Source organism: Eutrigla gurnardus (genome assembly GCF_963514095.1).
Source record: "Eutrigla gurnardus genome assembly, chromosome: 13".
NCBI classification, from domain to species: Eukaryota; Metazoa; Chordata; class Actinopteri; order Perciformes; family Triglidae; genus Eutrigla; species Eutrigla gurnardus.
Window position 1 is genome coordinate 23547593 of NC_139936.1, and position 23668 is coordinate 23571260.

The 23668-nt window shown below is 45.0% G+C and overlaps 1 protein-coding gene across 3 annotated transcripts in view; it reads left to right on the top strand.

The window, feature by feature from the left end:
• The window catches only part of mtmr3 (myotubularin related protein 3), a 29207-nt gene that overhangs the window by 763 nt on the left and 4776 nt on the right, over positions 1–23668 (top strand). Inside the window, exons 2-20 of one of the 3 annotated variants that reach the window (XM_084024666.1) lie at positions 1349–1424; positions 2533–2626; positions 3993–4082; positions 4399–4515; positions 8184–8266; positions 9581–9747; positions 9834–9930; positions 10195–10308; positions 10488–10678; positions 11075–11206; positions 11343–11454; positions 14994–15189; positions 15426–15611; positions 15845–16015; positions 16566–16711; positions 17166–18711; positions 18838–18948; positions 19466–19554; positions 22322–22348. In XM_084024666.1, the coding sequence (XP_083880792.1) occupies positions 2624–2626; positions 3993–4082; positions 4399–4515; positions 8184–8266; positions 9581–9747; positions 9834–9930; positions 10195–10308; positions 10488–10678; positions 11075–11206; positions 11343–11454; positions 14994–15189; positions 15426–15611; positions 15845–16015; positions 16566–16711; positions 17166–18711; positions 18838–18948; positions 19466–19554; positions 22322–22348 (3578 nt within the window). In that variant the 5' untranslated portion in view covers positions 1349–1424; positions 2533–2623. The remainder of the gene's footprint in view (positions 1–1348; positions 1425–2532; positions 2627–3992; positions 4083–4398; positions 4516–8183; positions 8267–9580; positions 9748–9833; positions 9931–10194; positions 10309–10487; positions 10679–11074; positions 11207–11342; positions 11455–14993; positions 15190–15425; positions 15612–15844; positions 16016–16565; positions 16712–17165; positions 18712–18837; positions 18949–19465; positions 19555–22321; positions 22349–23668) is intronic. The other 2 variants (XM_084024667.1, XM_084024668.1) reach the window with 2 other exon arrangements.

The window sequence follows — 23668 nt, forward strand, 5'->3', positions numbered from 1 at the left end:
GCCAACTTGACGGTTAAGCTAGTGATAGTTGAGGTTTTAATTGGAAAGTGTTAATATTGAGTCAGGGGAGTCTGTTTTCTTCCGCCCATACAAAGTTAGCCGACACGTAAATGCTTTTTGTGAGATACTACTTTGTTGTTATGCTATGTTTCGCTGCCTGACAGTCACCGTAGTTAAGCAAACTTTCCTATGAGCCAATGCCATTTATCGCCTCAGTTAATGCTGCTACTATCATTTCGGAGATTGAGTCTATTTTCTTGATTACGTAGCAGCCTGTGATGCGTGGTGGCCTGTCACGGGATAGGAGTACCGTTAAGGCTCTAAGGGGCTTAGCCTTCCCTGTGTGATTCTGACCTCAGAACCAGCCTGAGCCGTGGCCACGGGTCATGAGCCTGCTGTGGTAAACAGAGCCCTGTGTGTGTGGCAGATATGCTTTATCAAGGACTTCCAGCAGTAAAAGCTTCACTCCTCAGTGACGTGACAACCTTCCCTGGCAGCTTCGCGCCGCTCTCAACAACCAGGCAGTGTCCTCGCCTGACGTTTGTGCTGTGGGATGTTTGTCTCGTTTCTGCCCCAGCCAGGGCATCTTAAATGCTCCTGAGAAGGTGTGTTGAGGTCCTGGGCTGCTCATTCAAAGACCTTCAGATCACATTTCAGTTTCTGTAAGAGTAGCTGACCTTTGCAACTATTTGTGGGCCTGTGTGCTGAGAGATCTCTAACAGGTTGCCCGTTTCGAAAGGAAATGTTAGGTAATATAATTTTAAGGACAGTATCATTGACATTACTTGTGTAAAAAAGTTTGCATTTATGCTTGGTTAATAAAATGTCAGCTATTTCCACTGGACTGGAGAAAACTAATACCAGCCAAGTGCTGTGGATGTGTGCTTGTTAAGTCGTTCGGACAGGTAACCCACCATTGTTGGGTGATTTAACCACAAATCACTTTTCTTCTACAATAGTAAATCTGCCATGCCTGCCATTTGTTTGCATGGTCAAGACCTGGTGCAGGAGTTTAAATTCCTATTATGTATGAATTGAGTGTTCTTGTTTATTTATTTCTGAAGGTGAATATAACATGGACAACTTGCATGACGGAACCATGTCTGTAAGTTGGGAGGGCTGTAGATTTAGTGTTTTGAATCCAGTTGACTTTTTCATTCCACAACTGAGTTTAAGTATCTCTGAGCTCACATGCAAGTCACTCTGACCTCCGTTACAGCTATATTTGCAAGGGAATCAAAAGATCTTCTGTAGCTTGAATGTGTCACTGAACAGTTGGCTATTAACAAGTTTGTAAGGAAAATAATATGCTCATTATTCAGTTGCATGTTTGCCTTAATTTCCACAGATTTCCATGTCTTACTTGTGAGGCTTTTCAAACAGGATCATCAGGACTGCTCATCTTCCATTGCTGATTGTCTGTGGTAAGGCTAAAAATATATTATACAATTTCATTTCTCATTTTCAGCAATCTGCTCTGTTTCTTTAAATGTTGCTGCCAGTAATTTTGTCCGAATTTACAACATTTGATTGCAACTTGTCTCCCGTTTCATGTGAATTGATTTGCTAGTTTGTTTTGTACATGACATTCTGCCAAATCAGTTAATTGCCTAGAACCATTCTCTTTACTCATCCTGATGCTTGCGAACCACATTACAAATACAAAGGGTCAGCAGTTTGAGCAGCCTTTGAAATCCAAGGCAAGGCACCTTTTTTTGTATAGCAACTTTCATACACCAAGGCATTTTTTTTGTAGTTTCCTGGTACTAATTTCATCCAGAGTAGATACATTGATCTGGTTGAGACTCAAAATTATGTCTTTGGGCAACTGGTAAAATATTTGGTGAACAAAACAATACTGCAATTTAAACATTTAGATGTTTTTGGAGGTATTTTATGCCTTTATTTGAGAGTGAACAGTAGAGAAATGACAGCAAATGAGTGAAGCGAGAGATGGGTGCAATGCATGTCCCTGGCTGTAACGAGTGGGGACTTTGCAGTTTGTGTTCTGCACCGTAGCTCCAAATAAACCTGTATTTACATCTTAGGACCCTAACCATCTTCTTGAACTTGGATGTAAACATTAAAAGTAATTCATTTTAAGTTTCATATTTATTTTCAGCAAAACAGCTGTCCAAGAATGAGATATGAGAGTTTGTGAGATATACTTATTGAAGTGAATTTCAAAAAACAATCATTAATATGAATAGCCTCCAAAAATAACATGTAGAAAAGGCACTTTCACAAGGCCCTTAACAGACCTGAAATGAATGCGGATAATGAGACGGAATAGCCAATGAAGTTTTATGATTCTGAATTATTTTGTTGCTACATATTTTACGATAAATAACCCCAGTGGTATTGGCTGAACAATGCCTCATGTCAGGCTGGAAGAGGAAAAAAACCTTCTGTATTAATGCATTTTAATTTTAATAATGCATTAAGTTTTGAACACAGCACATATAAGAGGATGATGGCTGCTTTCATTTTGTGCACCATATGTAATTTAAATATTTCCTTGTTCTCTGTCAGGATCATTTCTCAACACTCTTTTTTTCTTCCTATACGGACTGAACCAGGCCGGAGTTCCTTTTTGGGCGACCCACACTCCTTCACAGGGGCCATGGTAAAGTACATTCATGCTTTGTACACTAACTACAGTGTGTCCTGTGACCTGGTCATTTTCAGCAGAATAGGAAACTCTCCATTGATTTTTCCCATTTAATCAGCTCTGTTTACCAGGAAGCAGACAGTTAAATCAGTTGCAGCCGTGTCAAAGGTCCCCCAAGGCTGCTGCCTAAGCAGGGCAGCTTTTAGTTTTTCACTGCAGGAATTTGTTTTGTGTCATTCCATCATGACATAACCACTGGATTGGATGTGTTGCCTACTGAATGGTGTGTGTGTGTATGAGTGAGTTTTTGCGCTCTTGGCATGCTGCTGTGTGGCGGCTGGCCCCTGGTTGGCCTCAGCAGGCTGCTCCTCTAGTCATGACGACTGTGTCGGCTTGGCTCATGCTGAGCCAGCATCCCGCAGGATGTGCTGCCACTGTCCGTTATCTGCCATCTCTTTTGACCACCTTAATCTTTCTTTGCACAATGTTCGGACTAAACTCGGCTCCTGACCAAACAGCCCTTAGATGCCTGCCGATCTCTGTCAGCACAAGGCCAGACATTTTTCCCACCAGTTTCCCTTTGAGGCAAAAAATCCCTGACTCTGCTTTATCATCTGCGCCACGCATTCCCCACTGATGGGCATTATCCGTGAAATATGATCTGTAAATCTTGACCTCAAACACTCGGCCATCATGAAAGCCTACTGTTGAAACCGCCTTTAAATGGACAGTGTGTAACATTTTAAGTAATTGATTAGCTCAAATCAATACCCTCGTTCATAAATAGGTCCTCATAAGTGTATAATTACCTCTGCCAATAATCTGATTTATCCTCGAATGCAAAGAATTTTTGAGCACTATAACTGCTGAGGAGGGACAAAACGCAGAAATGCGATTTTGTTCAGAGCCAGCTATACTGAAAAGAGATCACGCGCGCTGTCTGCTCCCCCTGGAGCAGACAGCGACTTATGGAGTTTTTCATCCGCCTGTGGCACACAGATCTTGGATACGGGCATGCGCACGTCCCGCTGTTCCCCCTGGAGCTCCCGGAGAGCGACTAGAAAGCACTATTCGTTTGAAAATACAATTTCACCACTAGATGGGAGTAATTCCTACACACTGTCTCTTTTAAATAAAAATAATTTGATTTTGCCAACAAAAAAATGTGTTTTAGACTCCTTGTGTAAATGAATGGCCATGTCTTTTTCTAGTTTTATTGTCTCCAGCATCTGTTGGTTTGTACAACATGGCTTGTTCAAATGAATTCAGCCAACCTTCCCTGAACAAATGGTTGAAAAGCCATATTCAAAACTATATGAATAAAAGAAGGTTGTGGTTGTTGGAAGTTGATACCAGTTCACTTAACAGACTTTCTCTGCAGGAGGAGGAGGGGCAGCAGAGCTTGGAGTGCATCCAGGCCAATCAGATCTTCCCCAAGAAATCCCCCGTTCTGGAGGAGGAGAACATGCAGGTGAGGAAGCCACTGCCCATGCTGCTTATCTCTGCTGTAAAAAAACCCAGTTAACCTGACAGTCATGTGTAAATGTGTGTGGGAAACTCTTCTCTGTAATCACTTACATAATCAACGTCACACATGTGACTAAGCTCACTTTCATTTTGACCAGTTTCAGAAGCAAAGTCTCATAATCAGCTGATATTTTAAAAATATCTATGATAATGAAATATCTTCATAGCTCTCTGTGCAGATATCATCATCATCATCATCATTGGTGATCTGTGTGACTCTGCAGTTTGTTTGAAATCTTTTTATCTCCTGCTGTTGATAGGTACCCTTTCCCGAGCTACACGGGGAGTTCACAGAGTATGTTGGGAGAGCAGAGGAAGCCATCATCGCAATGTCCAACTATCGCCTACACATCAAGTTCAAAGAGTCCGTTGTCAATGTAAGTATTTTTGAACCGCAAGCAGCGAGCTTCCAAGGTCAGATGAGATCAGAGAATGTATTTGCACAGCTCATAATTTAAGAATGAAATAATTTGTCCCTAGATGAGGCCAGTGAAGGTGTGTGGTAATGCTTTGTCAATCGACAGAGTCAGGGCCATTGTGCCAGTGCCGTGCGACCAGGCCATTCAAAGCTGATCTGCACTGGCAGCACATGCCGCGTGACTCTTCATCACCTCTGTTTCTAGATCCGCCTGCCTGCTCCGCTTTCTCTCTGCACTCGTCGTTGCCTTGGTTGCAGAGGTTCCACGGGGGATGCGTAACAGTTGCTCTCTCGCTCTCTCTCTCGCTCTCTCTCGCTCTCTCTCTCTCTCTCTCTCTCTCTCTCTCTCTCTCTGTCTCTCTGTCTCTTTTCACCACATTAAGAAAGAGAGATTGGCTTTGTTACTCAAGTGGGGCCACTTTCTAAAATCAACTTGCCCATCTGCCACAGCAAAGCCGTTCCCTGAACTGCGTTTAAAAAAGAATTGTATACAGATTTAATACTCCAAGTCAGACTCTATTAGAATGAGAGATCTAAGAGTTGCTACAACATAGCAGCACACCACTTATAAATTGGAGCCTGTTTGCTACAGAAGAAAAACAAATGAGCAGGTAGTGCATTTGTTTGTGAGGAGGATGCAAACCGCAGCAACAAAACAATTCTCTGGGCAGGTCAATATGGCCATCATCCTAGCATTAAAATTCAACATCAGCCTCAACCTTGTTCATCAACTTGGAATATGTTTGAGCCCCACGCATCACTCATGTAAACAAACCGTCTCCTCTCGTCCCACTGGAATCCTGCTCTCTGCCCTGTGGTCCATCAGACAAAGTGCAGCTTGAACTAGGATGCTATGGTGGAACCAGGTCTACGTAAGAATGAGGATACAACAGTCACCAAACTTCTGCTGGCTAAACCTGAATTTTCCTCCAACTGGACATTAGCCTCCCCCCTCCTCTCCGGGGGCAGTCCATTGGAAGGTCTTGCTTGGTGGTCGCCTGTGTGGTGATCTTCTCAAGGTCCACTCCCCAGGAATTACTCCAGTCACCAATGCTCTCCGATGTTGGTGTGTATTCTGACATAGCCAAAAGTGCTTCAGTTATAAAGCTGAAAAGACAAATTAAGAGGGAAAAGAAGAGAAATTTATGGAAGCTAACGACCAAAGCGTGTACATGCGGCACCACTGCCATAGCAAAAATGTACAGTATGTTCTATATTGTGGACTAAATGGTTGCATGAGCTTTTTTCCCATAGCGTATTATCCATGTTTGTACCCTAATTGTACCATCTCTCATAATCTAGTTACATGGAATTTTATGTATTTGCCAAGAAATGAATATGCAAGGTCTAGATCAGCAAGCTGCTCAATAGAGTCCTTCTGATAGCTGCAGAATTTCCTTTTGGTTCCTTTTGTGTGTTTGAAAACTGGAACTGGTACCAAATCTCAAATGTTGACATTAACTCATCCACGTGATTAGTCCACGTCCAAACGTACTGCTCTCCACATGGACAGATTGCATTCAACCAAAGCCTGCTCAAACGTGATTGGTTCATACTACTCTGATTACAAACAGAAACCAGAACGTTTCCGATGCCAACATCTTGTCTCATTGCCCACAGATATTATGTGGGGATAAATTATCTTATTCTAGCCTATTGTTTAGTTAATCTAAACTTTTTACATGTATAGATTTTTTTCAGTTCATGCATCCATCTGAGGGTTTCCTATTTCTACTAGTCTGGCTTTGCCAGCCCCTTCTCCACAGTAGAAGGGTCTGGCTACAGTACATCGCATCTCTGGGTTCGGGGAAAAAAACACTCGTTCGTATTCCTGTCAACCAATCATAATGGACTTGGGCGGTGCTAAGCTTCGGACGCCGCTGTGGTGCGGCAGCAAAATAGTGTCGGGAGGAAACTTGTTTCGTTGGAACGTCGAGCCTCGTCATTAAAATGTCTGATTCTCCGCTAAAGAGAACTCTGCATAAAAAAACTGCATAAAAACGTATGTCGCCTTAAGCTCTGGAGGATCTCACTGGACTAATTCAAACAGACCATTTGCTAGCTGTTTGTAGCTCTTGCAAAAAATGAAACCAGTATCAGGAAACTCGTGTGAAGTGGAACGGATCGGTACGTCGGTCAAGTCAACGTCACTGGTGCATACTACTACCAGAGTTAAGAGATGTACCAAAACAACTCCGACTGATGACGGCCCTGTCAGAACATGGATCAACATCGGGAATGAGTATAAGTTGCTAGCTCTGAGGTTGCTGCTATTGTTTCCTGATTAGAAGGGAGTTTGAGAACGGAGACACAGAAAGCGGGAGGGGAGGAGTAAAGTCTGACTTTCTTCCTCCGGGTGTTGATCCCGAGCCTTCACTTCCTGTTATCTAGACTCATTTCTATTGGCTGCTTGTCACGTGTTCCTGAGGTTAATTGGACCTTTAATGAGTCCCCGATTCATGGCTCACTCATCACCTCTCAGAGCCAATGTTCTCTTCACACATACTTGGATGGGTTGAGGCAGCTGCATGACATGGCAGAGTTGTTGGAGCTCAAAGATCAGGGGTGGGTGGTGCTGAGAGGGCTAGAGGCTGTTAACAAGCAGCCTAGGAATTTTCATAGTGGCCAGATTAGGGATGTAGATAAGAGGGCAGGAATTCAATTTGGGTAGGAGGATGCTCCAACATCTGGAATGTGCTGCAATCACAGTCTGACACAGACCAAAGATAGTTACAAATCAGCGTGCATCACTTTCATTAGTGTTGTCTCTCTTTTGTTTTGGATAGACTTGTTGTTGTGAGGTGTCAGTAAGTACCCAGCAGAGCTGCACGGCGTGGAGTGGTTGACGTGAGTGTATAATTTGTGTGTCTGTTAACCGACTGGCGCCTGGAGGAGTAGAACCCTGCTGCCACAAAGCATTCAGGCAGCGATCCTGTCACTACTAATGTATTGGGAGCTAGACCTGCTGATGACTGGCTGCCAAACGTGCATGGCTCTGGACTGTGTGTGAACAGCAGCATGAGCCACACCTTTTTATGAAATCCCACTACGTACTTTGCTGCTTTTGACTAAGCTCTGTTAATTAGCTTAGGTATTTCTCTGCAGTATTCAAAGTATGCTCTTAAGTCATTAGCACATGGTAGGTATGTACTTGGATGGTATTTGCCTATAAAAGATAAGACTGTGAGTGTTGGCCAAAAGGGAAATTCAGATACAGGCTCTTCTGGGTCTATTGAGTGTTCTTGTGCTCCCACACTCAAAGTTAAGAAGATTAAGTATATTAACAGAGCTCAGGGAGATGTGATGTGATTTAAAAAATTAATGGGAATGCACCTGGACAAGTAATCTGTGTGACTTGTATATATTTTTAGCACCATGTGGCTGCAAGGTGGTATTAAATATTTTAATTAAATGTAATATTGCATTGGTGATTCTTGGCATGAAGGTGTTTTACTGTAGACCACCACTAATTAGCTATATGTTTTGTCAGTTGTAGTGTCGAACACTACTTTTACTGACTGCATGTGAGTGGTTGGTACATTTTCGGCATACTAAATATGCTATTCAACCCTTTCCATCAATATTGAACTGGTTATAAAGTCGTGTTCCCTCTCTTTCTGTCCACAGGTTCCTCTTCAGCTCATAGAGAATGTGGAATGTCGGGAGGTGTTCCAGCTTCACGTCACCTGTAAGGACTGTAAAGTTGTCAGGTATGACCAGAGATTCACTCCTGCATCCTAATATCCTTCCCCCTGTTACCCACTCTTTGTTGATGGTAAAGGAAACTTGATTTAAAATCACGCTCCTACTATGTCGTTTTTTAAGTTACAGAAAAAGCCAAATGACTTAAAAAAATTCTCAGTTCAGACGTTTGATGGTGGTATAGGCGTTACATTTAGCTAAAAGAACAGCGTGTGGCATAGGTTGCTATGTTTACCACTTCAAAACGGCACATACTTAGACAGCCATACACTTAATGTTTGATCAAGATAATCACAATGATCTGAAACCAAAAGAGCAGCTTCACCAAAAAATGCAATTAGTTTTGCTTGAGCTGAACAATGACAAAATTACACAAACTGCCTCCTTATCTGTGTTGTGTGCTGACATCCCTAGAACCTGCACCTGGGTTATTGGCCAGGACCCCCTTGTTAAAGAGATTTAAATGATGCAATGGATTATCCTGGTTCAATAAAAATATCAATTCACCTGAGGATTGAACTGACCTTTTCCTTACACACATCTAATCAATTGAACAACCTCAAATATGACAACAGACTGCCACAGGAATGGTCAAATATGATCTGTGTTTATGGACAATTGAGGCCATATAAACATCAACATCAGCCTGACCGTGTAGAATTTCCTTTCAGCTGAGCCACGGCATCAACGGTGTCTTTCAGATTGTATGTCCCACTTGCCTGCTTACTCTCAGAAGGGCTGTACCAATTAGCCTTGGTCATGAATATTATTAGATTATTATTAGATTCCTGTAGCGGCTGCGTAGAATAGTCAGGCTCATGTGATCCAAATATTTCCAATAACTCCAGAGGGTTGTCAGGTCCAAAAGTTAACATTTATTGAAAATGATAGCCGGTATTCATACATTTTTATTATTAATACCTATTTATCTACAGAATTCACAATGTTGACGCTGTCTTTTCGACAGTGGGGTCTGGGCTGCTCTGGCAAAACTGTTTACTTTCCAAATGAATTATGAATTGTGATGTTAAACATATTATGAGTTGTTAGTTATGTATTCATATTGACTAAAAACGGAACACTCGAAAACAGTTATGTAATGTATTAAGTCAATGGTGGAATGTAATTAACATTTGCTCAAGTATTGTACTGAAGCACAATACAATTTTGCATGACTTGTATTTTCTATTTTATGCTACTTTAAACATATTCTCCACAACATCTCGGAGGTAGAGGTAAAGTACTTGTTTTAGAGTACAAGCCTTGATAACATTTTGTAGCATGTTCAAGGTGTAATGTTGGCTTTTGCGTTTGATCCCTAGGTGTCAGTTCTCCACCTTGGAGCAGTGTCAGGAATGGTTGAAACGCCTGAATGGCGTACTGCGCCCTCCCTCTCGCCTGGAGGACCTCTTCTCCTTCGCCTTCCACGCCTGGTGCATGGAGGTGTATGCTGGCGAGAAGGAACAGCACGGCGAGCTGTGTCGACCAGGTACCCTACTATCTCAGGCACGTACCCACGTAACCCCATCAGATCCTCCCCACTGGTCTTATCGGACATCTCTGCTCTGTCCGTAGGCGAACATGTGACCTCCTGGTTCAAGAACGAGGTGGAGAGGATGGGCTTTGACACTCAAAACGCCTGGAGGATATCCGACATCAACAGCAAGTTCAGGTAATAGCAGCGTTCAGTCAGGATACCTGCTGCTGTGTTGATGTCCTCCACTCCCAGTGTGTGTGTGTGTGTGTGTGTGTGTGTGACAGTGGGTGTTTGTATTATTGTACTGTACTGGTGCTGCGCCCCAGGCAGACAGGAGCCCAGCCCAGCCCTGGATTAGGTATCTGTGGACAGAGACTTTAGATAAGCCATCTCAGGCCTTTGGTGCTCGCTCTTTCTCCTTGCTAAATCATTGCTCTCTCTGTCCCTCTTCTCTGCCAGGCTTTGCCCCAGCTATCCTCAGCAGCTACTGGTGCCAGCCTGGATCACTGACAAGGAGCTGGAAAATGTGGCAGCCTTCCGCTCTTGGAAGAGGTTTCCTGCTGTGGTTTATAGGTCAGTGTGTTTGTTTCAAGATTGAGTGAGGAAGATTGAGCTTGTACCACCACACACCAATGAAAAGCTTTCTATCTGATAGTTTAGACATAGTTTACTATAGTATGCTTTGCTTTGCTCGGAAAACCGCAGGACACAGCTAATTATCAACCCCCCCCCCCCCCCCCCCCCCCCCATAGGCACCAGACCACAGGAGCTGTGATTGCCCGCTGTGGCCAGCCAGAGGTCAGCTGGTGGGGTTGGAGAAATGCTGATGACGAGCACCTGGTCCAGTCCATAGCCAAGGCCTGCGCCGTAGATGGTAGCTCCTACAAACACCTTTCCAATGGCAGCTACACCAATGGCACGGACTTGCCTGATACTGACTTTGGTGAGCGCTCACACTCGGTTAGCCTCACTCACTCACTCACTCACTCACTCACTCACTCACTCACTCACTCACTCACTCACTCACTCACTCACTCACTCACTGGCTTGCTGTACACACACACATCCAGTTGACGGCTCACCTGCCATCACACACAGATGGATCTTTCCACACTGGCCTCAGTGCCTCGTCATGAACAGCAGACGATGTTTTGCAATCCAACCTGTTGGGGCTTGTCTGAAGGTGCAAACTTGCACAAACACACGGCTTATAGTAACTTCTTATGTCAAATAGATTCTAATGGATGTGTCTAATTAACTGATCCATACGCCCCCAGTCCTTTCATACAACCTGAAATGTGCTGAGAAATAATTTTTCTGTGTTTTCTGTCTGCATCAGAATCCTCCATGACCAACAGCTCAGGGGTGGAGACGTTGGCCACCCAGCCCCACAAGTTACTGATCTTGGACGCCAGGTCTTACGCTGCTGCTGTAGCTAACAGGGCCAAGGGTGGGGGCTGTGAATGCCCAGGTAGGTCTTTCCAGCTCAGTCTCTGGTTACAATCAAAATTTGGGTGCTTTGGATTCAGTGGCTCAGTTAACGAAAAATGTGACAAAATTTAAACCTTTACCAGCTTAAGTTTTCCCTTGTTTTTTTCATGTTCCAGAGTACTATCCCAACTGTGAGGTGGTGTTTATGGGCATGGCCAACATCCACTCCATCCGCAAGAGTTTCCAGTCTCTGCGTTTCCTCTGCACTCAGATGCCCGATCCAGCCAAGTAGGTTTTTTTTGTTTTACGCCTCCAGCATTGCTTCCAATTTCCCATAGTCGTAAATCTACAGCTCTGCAGGCTAAAACTATAAAACTCAAAGCTCTCGAGCGTTGCTGTAACTGTAGGTAACTCGTAATCAGAGCTGTATTTGCCCATACATCTGTGCCTGATTTAGAGAACCCAGCCCAAACCCTAAGTGGAGGATTTCTTTCTGTGTGCATCCCAGACTAAACTCAATAATTATATGTAATTCAATCACTCTGGTTTAGGATAACATTGATTAAAGTGGTAAGAAGATCAAATCAGAAGAAAAAAACAGACATTAGTGTCCCAACTAACTCAGTGTATTTTATAGGGTTGTCCATCTCCCCTGCAATATTTATTCTGGTCCTCTGGTGGACCCTGTGGTGTTCCCTGGTCAGACCAGATATATAGTATGTTCAGCGTGCTCTGGATCTCTCCTGGTGCCTCTTACAAGTTGCACATGCCCAGAAAACCTCTAAAGGGAGGTGTCCAGGAGGCATCAGGAGATCAGATGCTATCTAAGGCCAAGATCAGCCACCCAATGAAGGACACTTATTTTGTCTGCTTGTCTCTGCGATCTCATTCTTTTGGTCCCTACCCAAATTTCATGACTGTAGGTTAGGGTCAGAAAGTAGATGGATGGTCTGGTCAATGCCTTCATCGCGACTAACGACCTACATGACTGCATGTCCATCTCCCGCTTCATTTTACCTTCACTGGGAGCAAGACCCTGAGAAACTTGAACTGCCTTGCTTGGGGCAATGACTCCCGTAATTCATCTATTTCTGGCAGAGAACCATGACTGCTTCACACTTCACACTTGGCTGTAAGTCTTCCCAATGTATGCTGAAGGTCACGGTCTGATGGAGCCACATCATCTGCAAAGAGCGGGGGCTTAATTCTGACCTCCAAAAACCAGACACTCTCCTCCCCCTGGATGTACCTTTGTATCCTTACCCTTAAAGGTCCCCTATTATACTGTTTTTCATCCATTTTACACAACTGTCAGGGGTCCAACAACACTGGATTCGATATACATTGGCCCAAACCCATCCGTGTTCCTGAATTTCAGCTGTCTAAAAGTTGCTCAAATGAGCAGAACAGAACAGGCTGTTTCTGTGCCTGCACCTTTAAATGCTAATGAGCTCCGTCTGTAATCGCCTACTTGGAGAGCCACGGAGGCACTGGGACAGAATATAAGCACTATGTTGATTTGTACAACCAACAACAGAGCAATTTGCGTGTCTAGCTGTGAGCGACGACATTGTGAAACTCTCACCGCAGGACACACCAAACTTCACCTCGGTGATGAACGCCCCTTCTGGGATATCTCCTATCATCAGAGGAGTTCGGTCTATGCAAATTACTCCCTTCATTGCATAACGACAGGAGCTGAATCTGAACAGCCTGTAGGAGCGCCGTTGTACCAGTGGGGGGGCTGCAGAGACCATGCAGGAGTCGCTTGTTTTCCTCATCCCGGGAGATGGCAGGCTCAGGAAGGACAAGTTTATAGGTGTAGAGACCAGAGAAAACCTGTTTTTCATAATATGGGACCTTTAAAACCACAAACTGAGTCGTTGACTAGGGGCGAAGGCCAACAACCACTGGAAACTTGTTTGATCTTGTGCCAAGTATACAGACACAGCTCTCACTTTGGTTATACCAGGGCTGGATGGCTCACCGCAATGACCCCGGTACCCCATATTCCTGCAAGACGACCTGGGGAATTGGGTCGAAGGACTTCTTCAACTCTCGGGTGTCCTGGTCCCTGGGTGGGTGGGCTCAGGGAGCTCCATGTTTATAGACAATTCAAATACACTTATAATGCTTATAATAACCCAGATCAGATAAGGCAAGTGAAACATGTACTCATCATTGATGTAGTCGAGGTGTATGCGTGTCTCCCAGTGGCCATGGAGCCTTATGTTTTGAAAAATAATTTAAAGCGTTATTAATCAATTTGTGGCCATGAGTGGCAGAAAAATATCCAAAATAGCACTGACACATGTTGCCAACCTGTTAAGTAGTTGCCTACATTTACATTCAGCAGATAAAGGGATATTGTCATTCATTTGAGTTGTTCTTCTGGGCATGTGACACTTGCAAGTCTAATATGCAAGTCTCTTGGTCTCCACTGACAACTCCTCATACAAATATCTCAAGCTCTTTAACTGACAACTTTGTCCGCCTGTCATTGGATGCTGATCAAGTAGTGTACAGTGGGTTTGTCAGAGTTTGTTTGCCTGAAATTGTTGCTTAATCTTCTGAGACCCGCATGATTGCTGGTGATCCTGACAGTCATTACTGTCTTTAAGAGGCTGTATTCGGCTCAATCATTAAGCTAGACTGAAGATGCTGGTGTCATGTGAAACTAGACGACAGTGAAGCCATTGGTTTCCTACCATGTGTAATGCTAGCCCGTCTGGAATGCTCCAAAGTTATGCTACATTTTTGCGAGGGAAAACTGACATGGCGATTTTTGAAGCGGTCCCTTGATCATTAGTTCTGTGGGTACCCATGAGTCTCCTCCTCTAATGCTTAGCCGTTCTGGGCAAAAAATGGTGTCTATTCTATAAATGGTGTATTTGAATATGTCTGCATACTGGGGAGGAGAGTGACTTTTGAACTTACATTCATCAGATCCAAATGGATGCTTATGTCATTCCATAACTTCAGCACGTGTAACACACATTAATATCATGCTTGTGCTGTTAGCTGTACACAGTCAGAGACGTTGTTGATGGCCATAGCAAAGTAGATAAAGCTATAAATGCTCTGGTATCTGGTACTGGTCCATGTGGTGTACTTGTCCTTATAACATGCCATCATTTGTTGTCTGAGGCATTTGAGGTCCTCTGAGGTGTTTGATCTGTTGCCGTCTGTTTGCCTTGTGCTGGCTTTCTGAAGTGGCCATGCAGTTTTTTGCATGCAGTATAAATGTGTTATTTTCCACTATTCTAAAATCTTGAAATTGCATAAAATAGTTATGACTGGAAATCTGTGACTCTTGTGGATCCAGTGGGCCCAACTGTATTCATGTGTCATGATGTTAATCCCCGTAGTAGCTACTTCACATAGAGAGACCATTTTTTGAAACTTGAATTCACTTTATAAAACACTGTTGACCTCTAGGATTATCACAGCCTCTTTACAACAACAAACTAGAGACTGGGGGCTTTCAGAGGATGCATGCGTTTCCTAGGTTTATTGGATTTTGATCATTTTTGATAAAAAACGATTCAATTAGGCACCACATCTGTGTCATGGTATCAATGGTATTTTCTGAGATGAAAAACATTAAGAAAGAAGAAAGACACAACACATTAATATCATGGTTGTGCTCTTAGAGATACAAAGTCAGAGACGTTGTTGACGGCCATAGCAAAGTAGATGAAGCTATAAATGCTCTGGTATGTGGCACTGGTCCATGCTATGTCCGTAAAACGTATGCCATCATTTGATGCCTGAGGCATTTGAGGTCATCTGATGTGTTTGCTCTGTTGCTGTCTGTTTGCCTGCAGCTGGCTTTCTGCACTGGAGAGCACCAAGTGGCTGCAGCACCTGTCCCTGCTGCTGAAGGCAGCACTGCTAGTGGTCAACGCTGTGGACCGAGACCACAGGCCTGTGTTGGTGCACTGCTCTGATGGCTGGGACCGCACTCCTCAGATCGTGGCTTTGTCCAAGCTGCTGCTGGACCCTTTCTACCGCACTATTGAGGTACAGATGAAGACTCTTCTTCCTTCACTTCTACCCCTGTCCTTTGCCTTGCCTGATATGTCATATACATTTTAGTAGCGGAAAATACTATTTTGTTTGCTTTAATTTAACATGTTGATTTTTGTAAAAAGAAAAACAACCCAAAACCAGTCAACTGTGTGATTGGTCTCAAAGTATCACACTATTGTAAAGCAACATTTTCCTGAATCTTAAGATATTGTGATGTCTTTGTGCAGGGCTTCCAGGTTTTGGTGGAGACCGATTGGCTGGACTTCGGTCACAAGTTTGCCGACCGCTGCGGCCATGGAGAAAACTCTGAGGACCTGAACGAGCGCTGCCCTGTTTTCCTGCAGTGGCTGGATTGTGTTCACCAGCTGCAGAGGCAGTTCCCATGTTCCTTTGAGTTTAATGAGGCCTTCCTGGTATGTACAAGTTTGGTGTATGATGTCAAACAGAACTAGTGAAGTCTGACAGAATCATGAGATTCAGAATGTTGAATGTATTCCCGTCAGTTTACGGTTGCGAGTCTGGGTGTGTTCAAGTCTTATGAGGACTTAAAACTCCCGTCATCACGGCTCTTATTGTCATACCTGAAGTGTGTATACAAGCCCCTACATGCCAGTTTGTGTGTGTGTGTGTGTGTGTGTGTGTGCAGGTGAAACTGGTGCAGCACACCTACTCCTGTCTGTTCGGCACCTTCCTGTGTAACAGCGGCAAGGAGAGGGAGGACCGCCATGTTCAGGAGAGGACCTGCTCAGTGTGGTCACTGCTGAGACCGGCCAACCGCACACTGAGGAACATGCTCTACTCCGAACACTCCGAGACAGTACGTCCAAAGTCTATCACTGTCTAAGTGTTGAGTCTTAAGTCCTTTAGGAAGTGGGGACTGCTAGTTCTAGTTGAGCAAAAATAATAATAATAAGTTAATGATGTTAAAGTCAAGTGGTCGGTGGAATTAAATTGGAAAACAAAGAGTCCAGACCTGGGTGTCCAAATCCCCCCGTTTTAGACGGCAAAGTCTTCAAAAGCATTGTGGGAAAGATGAGCCCAGCTATGCATTTCATAAGGTTTCATGCTTATTGTTTTGTTCTGTAGAAATTTTAATTTTTAGCTCACTGTTGTTGTTTTTGTGTTGGGTGTGGGTGTCATGTCCATAAATATTCTCCACTTAACAATGAGGGGAAAGTCTTATACTTAGAACTAATTTGCATTTAGATGATCTTGACAAATGTCAATATAACCAAATGTTTTGTTTATTTTACTTGTAGGTGTTTCCAACTTTAAAGATTTGTTTCCAGATTATTTAGCTGCTATTATTTGTCATTTCCCTTATTTGTACTCATAACACGGAGATAAGTTTGCAGCTGTTGTTACAGGTTCTCCACCCAGTGTGTCATGTACGCAACCTGATGCTCTGGACGGCAGTCTACCTGCCCAGCTCCTCCCCCACAACCCCATCTGATGAGTCATGTGCCCCCTACCCTGTGCCCGGTGGCAACCCTGGAGATGCGCCCCTGGGCAGGTGAGCCTGGCGCGCTGGCACCCGACCCCCCCCCCCTCTTCCTTCCTCATGTAAGATAAACACATATCGAGGACTCCCACAGCCAGCCGGGCCCGGCTTTCAACGCCACTGCTTAGATACTTTGCTCTGCTCGGGCTCTCACAGTCACACATAGTGTTTTATGCTCTGCTTATCTCATGAATCATAACAGTCAGACCAACCACGAAGAACGACAGGAAGTTGTGAATTTATGATGGCTATCTCTAAGTTAATGAGACGTTTAAATGCCTCTTTTATGATGTTTGTTTTGCATTTTTGTTGTTGAGATGAGGCTGATATGTGATTGATTTGTTAACATATTTAATGGTTATGTGTGCAGCTGCATATTGAATCTAAGGGTGTTGACACAGTGGGCCATTGTTCTGTATTGAAATGCCCCTTATTGAGCATAATTCTTTTCTTGTTTGCCCTTCAGACATACGAAGACTCGCTCGTTCGACAACTTGCCCAGTGCATGTGAGCTGGGAAGCTCACTGGCTCCTAACCGCCGCTCCAGTGACCCGAGCCTCAATGAAAAGTGGCAGGACCACCGGCGCTCTCTGGAGCTCAACATGGCAGTGGGGCCAGAGGGAGGTGGAAACCAGGATCAGGAGGTGCGGCCTAACGGATTGGGGCCTTACCCAGAGGGTGTGGACTCTGAACTGGAAGACAGCCCGCAGGCCCGGGGCTCGCATGCTGACCCCGGACAGGAAACGGCCGTGAGCACAGCAGCAACAGGAGAGGAAGCAGAAGCCGAGGAGGTGGAGCTCTCTGTAGCGGTGGGCGTGGCCGAGGGCCAGATGGAGAACATCCTTCAGGAAGCAACTAAGGAGGAGGTGGGAGCAGATGTTCAGAGAGAGGGACGTGCTGCCGTTGCACATGTCATTGACACCGTTGACACAGAGCTGGAGAAAGAAGTAAAAATTGAAGAGGATGATCAGTGTACTGAGGTCAACGGGAATGAGATGCAGAGAGAAGCATTTGCTAATGGTCACCAATCAGAAAATGGTGTAATGGAGGCCGATGAGGACATTGTGACTCCCCCTCTGCCCACACAGAAGACAGAGGAGCTGGATCAACGGGCAGCTGATGTGACTCAGACCCCAGAGGATGTGGTGAAGCAGGATGTAGAGAACTCCTCTGAACAAGAGCAGCTTGCACAAAGACCCAGTGTGTCCAGCTCAGGTGAGCCGGAGCAGCCTGCAGCCCATAGAACTATAACTAACGGCTTTGTGGACAGGTCATCTGAAGAGGCAGATGTGGATGAGGAGCCCTGTCCTGACATTGAATCTGACCACAGTGGCTCAGAGCCAGTGGAGCAGGTGGATAAGAGGGTCTCCCTGATGGAAAGCTCCACAGAAACGTTAACTGAAGAGGCCTGCAGCAGGTTTGAGCTACCGGTACAACCACCTGTTTGTCCGAGTCGTCAGCCCTCTAGTGATGGCATGAACCACCTGCCTTGCTCCAGGAAGGAGAAAGGACTGGAGACAGGCGAGCAAAGCTTTATCAGAACTTTAAACGGGGGTAACAAGCGACCCTCTGTCAGTGCCTTTCAGTCTGTGAGTGCTGACCTCAGCAGGAACGGACTTTGTAACGGCGACAGCTCCGATCGGGAGCCATGCGGAGCACATCACTGGGCCAAAGGGAATGGGGAGAAATTTCCTCTCAGTCGACAGGTGTCCCTTGCAAGCTGCAACTCTCTCATCCTCCATCCACGAGGTAGCTGCTCCCAACACCGCTGGTGCCATGCCCTGCTGGGCCGGGCCGCCATCAGCCCGGAGCAGCCGCCCCGCAGCCATCTGGATGACGATGGGCTGACCCTGCACACAGACGCCATCCAGCAGAGGCTGAGGCAGATCGAGGTGGGACACCAGATGGAGGTGGAGACTCTGAAGAAGCAGGTGCAGGAGCTGTGGAGCCGCTTGGAGAATCAGCAGCACGCCGGCTCCCACAGAATTAATGGCGACATGGGAGACGAAGTGGTAAGATCCTGACAGGTTGACCATGAAACTGAGCAGCCAGCGGATCTGTTTACTTCCTGGATGGTACTTTCAAGGTGTAACCCTCCATCACACACTATCTGATAACCTGTGTCTCCCTCTGTGCAGACCTCAATGACAGACTCTGAGTACAACCTGGATCCCAACTGTTTGTCACGCTGCAGCACAGAGCTTTTCTCCGAGGCCAGCTGGGAGCAGGTGGACAAGCAGGACACTGAGGTGAGCAGTAGGCATGGGATGATATGAAAATGGCCAAAATTATTGCGATTGATGATATTTTCGACATAATCAAATCAAACATATTGCAATCACATTAAGTTAAGAAACAACTATTTTTTATGCATCACAGTTAAGACGCTCATCCTTTTAGTGGAAAACAAATAATTAGAAAATCGAAAATAAGGTCATAGGTCTCACTGTATAAATATATGATCAATATATTTTTGAAGAATGGTTACATTGTTTGAGTCTGAGTTTTTATTAACCTTACATGATACTTGTATTTGTCAAATCAGGTGCTATTTTTCACGATAATGTTACTTATTTGCGATAAAACTCTTATACCCTCCTCTCCGTAGTGAGCAGCAGGGCCAAGATCATTTTAGGGAGGAAAGGAACCAAACCCCTAAAGCAATGCCTCTTTTATTATATATATTTGGACTTGAGATCTCTTCAGAAATGTCGGTTGATGGTGATCTGATGGTAAACTGTGAACTGAGAAGTCTGTGCTTTACAGGTGACTCGCTGGTACCCAGATCATTTGGCAGCCCAGTGTTACGGCTGTGAGAGCAGGTTCTGGCTTGCAACCAGGAAGCATCACTGCAGGTAAGAGGCTGATCAAACCTCCAGTCCCTGTCATGGGCCGCTGTCGAACTCAACGGTCAGAATGAAAAGCAAAGGGACAGTCAGCGAGAGAGAGCCAGACGAAAGCCAGAAACAAAAACAGCCGTTTCTTCCCCCAGCTGATTTTAGAGAATCGCTCATAAATTCGAATAAACATCTAGAGCTCTGATTGTATTCTTATGCGAGTTCATTCTGATGGGGAAACAATGGTCTCCTGTTGTTAAGCCTTTCTGAGGCTATCACCAAGATGCTGCTCTTTTGGTCGTGCAGATTTGGATCATGTAGCTTCTACTCAGGGATTTATTCACACACACTAAGGAGATTGATTTAAAGCACATGACCTCCATTTAGCCAGAAAGAAATGATCCTTTGTTTCATAACCACATTGTTCTCCCACCGAGACAGTTCAACCAGTGGAATCACACTGTTCACAACGGAAGCTTCGATAAACATTGCCATTTTTAGCATCCATGTAAACCAGTTGAGGTCTGCAGTAGGGCTGTAGCGATGCACTAATCTCACGATACGATACGATATACGATATTCAGCTCACGATACAATATAAATCACGATATTCAGTCAACGATACGATTCGATACGATTCGATATAATTCGATACACTTACATCATTTTCTGAAAGATTTAAAAGGTACAGTGTGATTTTGGTGACATCTTGTGAGTGTTCCATTTACTTGGATTGAATTAATATCAACTGAAAGAATCAATTACACAATATATGGCTTTGACTGGACAGAGAGTCTCCAGCTTGCAAATGCTGGACAAAATAAATCAAATATGTGGTGAGAAAATAAGTTACATTTATTGAAGTGCAAACTGTAACTTACAAAGCACACACACGCACATACACACAGTGGCGCCGCCAGCCGGAATCCTGTACGCACTGTGCGTACTTTTTTTGAAGGTGGGCTAGATATTTAAATTTCAGCGGGTGACACCAAACAACGTCTGCCCAAGCAAGTCAGAGCTTTTCTTTCTCTCACACAGTGACCTGGAGAGACGCAGCCGCATTTGAGAGGACGCAATTGCGCATAGCATGTGTTGGCCCCTCTCCACTACACAATACAGCTCGGCTCTAGTCTCGTCACCTCTCTGCTGCTGAGCACTGTGGGCCGAGCCGATGCATGTCTCTCTCCCCGGGCCGGGAGAGTAATCATACCGTACTGTGCGTGTGTGTCCAAGCGTGTGTGTGCGTGCGTGGAGTGCTCACAAGCGTGCGCTTGTGTTTAGGGCGGGGATGGAGGGCACAAAAAAAATATTTGCACCGGGGCCTATCACCATGATATACGTTGTATTTTGCCGTTTCTGTGCGTACATTGAAATTGAATCCTGGCGGCGCCACTGCACACACACATACACACACACACATACACACACACACACATACACAGAGCAACGGAGTGGGCTGGCTACGGGGCGGGGGGTGGGGTTTTGGGTGTCTACAGTAATATGGCTTATTAATTTCATGAGGTTATTTACTTACCCACGATGAAAAAAATAGCTCTGAATGAATAACAGCTGAGCAGAAGCGCTTGTCGACCGTCGCGGAGAAAACGCATCTGGTCTGAACTGGGGGGCAGCGGACCATGTGTGATTTCCGTGGCCGTGACGCTTTGCAGCAGCTGGTGTGAACCTGGCGTGAACCGGGCGGCCGCTGAAGCACCGCGAACGAAGCATGCTTCCTTTCGGCGCCTTTGTTAACCGATCCTGCGCGGCCGTCTCTCGGCGCAGCGAGCAGAGTGCCAGGGGGATTTGAATGGGACTTAATGTATCGATACTCGTGGCTAAAAAATCGATACTTTCTGTGGAAACAAAATATCGATTTATGTAGCAGAATCGATAAAATCACTCAGCCCTAGTCTGCAGGCGGCTCACCATCTTCAGCGATAGATTCAGCGTCTGGTCTACTTTCTCTGCATGCCATGAGCGAATCTGGCCAGAAAATAAACTATATAAATAATGTATTATATATTATATATTATATAAATAATTGAATTCTGATTAATGATGATATATATGAATCCCACGCTTTTGACTTACCTCTCCTCTCCGTGCTGTTCTGGAGTTTCAATTCCCCCGATGCACCTCCCTCTGATCAAATTTCAAAATCCATCCACTACATCCAAGTGTCACTGCTGTTTGTGATTGTGTTTTTTTTAAATATATATTCATTCCACGTATTCATCAGCTTTTTCTAATCGGAGAGCAAGCACTACGAGCAGACACACAAACGGACACACACAAGCAGATCAAACCGATCATCTCTACAGGAAACGGCCGAATCGCTTGTTGCTGGTGCAAAGAAATGCACTTCTGGTGTGAACAACCAGGCTGCTGCTCATGCAACCGTTGATACAGTGTGGCCGACCGCGTCCGGTGTAAACCCAGGGTCGGTCCCCTCAGGTTAAACCGTTGACTGTAATCAAGCTAGTGAGTGGCAGAAATCTGAAATGATTGTGGATGTCTAGTTGATCAAGGTGGTCTGGACTGCAGAATACATTGTGTACAATAATCAATGCCCTAATAATCTGTCACATTTACTTCAGCCATGGACTGAAAACACTAAAGCCTAGAATTCCCATTGTAGCATTGCAGCTATCTTGAGATTTTCTAGTTTTTAGAAAACCCCCCGTTGTGGCACACACCTTCAGCAGGAAGTGTGTTTTGGTGTGTTGAGTGTTCTCCACTGCTCAGGCAGTTCTTATCCATTGTCTGCCCCTCTCCTCTACAGTGGCAGGGAGCCTGTCCAGGAGGTCTGGTGAGATCCGGCTCCCCTGTCCCCCCCCCCCCTTGCCAAACCACCCCCACCTTCCACCCTTTTAACCCGGCATCGCTGCACCTTCCTTCTCCTAACCCCTCCCCGCTCCTTTCCCTCCCCACCTGTTGCATCTCCTCTCCCTTCATTCTGTTGTAGTTGTCAGCTATTTCTCAGGGAAGTCTCTCTCTTCATGTCTGAGATGTATTGACCTGAGTGTGCGTCCTGCTGAGCCAACGTTTCCATCCAGCAGTTTTAATTGGCTGTGCCTGAGCACGGTGCTGTCAGTGGGAGGGGCTACATTTGGTTATTCCACCTTAAAAACTTAAAATCCCCAAAAAGAACAGTGGACTTCCTCAACCTCAACACTCCTCCTGCCATAGCACCACATCAGCACCCTGCCCCCCCTCCCCCTCCCATCACCCTCCACACACAACCTGGCAGCATGCTGCCCCAAACCAGCCGTCTGCATCTCACCTCCCAGCAGCACAGCATGGTACTGGAGACCAGTCAGTCCACCTGGTGGTGTAAGAGGCTGGAGTGAATAAGATGTTGTGTTTTATTTCTGCTCAGGGTGAGTACAGGCAGGTAGATGGAGCTGCTGTGTGTGTAAGTGTGTGAGCATGGCCTTACATCTTAATCTGAGCATGGGTATCTGACCTGCCTTCCTGTCTCGTGATGGTGTTCTTTAATGGGCTGATTAATCAAGTTAGAGTGTCGGAGCACCGCCGCTTACCCGGCATGTAGCGCCGAACTGAAACCTTCCCTCCGAAGCTCTACGATCTTCTTTCCACCTGTTTTATCATGCGTCCATGGCAACCAGATAGTAATGGGACAGACACAATCAGTTTGTTTGCAGGAGAGGCGTTTGCACATCCTGTTTTTTAAATGTTGTTTAACTAATCCAGGATAACATGACGTTAGTCAGCGAAAATGATCCTGTTGATTCTCACACAGCCAACGAGTTTGTTAATCTTGGATGGAGTCTAGGATGATGGTGAACTCTCATTTTCAAATAAAGACAACATGACAGTGCATAATGCGGCTCACATGATTGTTCTCATGATAGACCGGCCCATTTAAACTGCAGCTGCTCGCTAGTTAAAGGACAAGTCTGGTGATATTCTATATTCTCAAATTTCATGACTAGACCAAAACCAACACATTGTTTTTGTGCCACAGCGCTCCAGAGTCCAAGATGAAAAAAAGATGAAATTGTATGACTTATTTCTAGCACAATGAGTTTAGTACATAAATTATTTCTTTGTATAATTGACAAGGAATGCCAGCTTGTTTCAGTCAAAGTGTACTCTTACGCTTCAA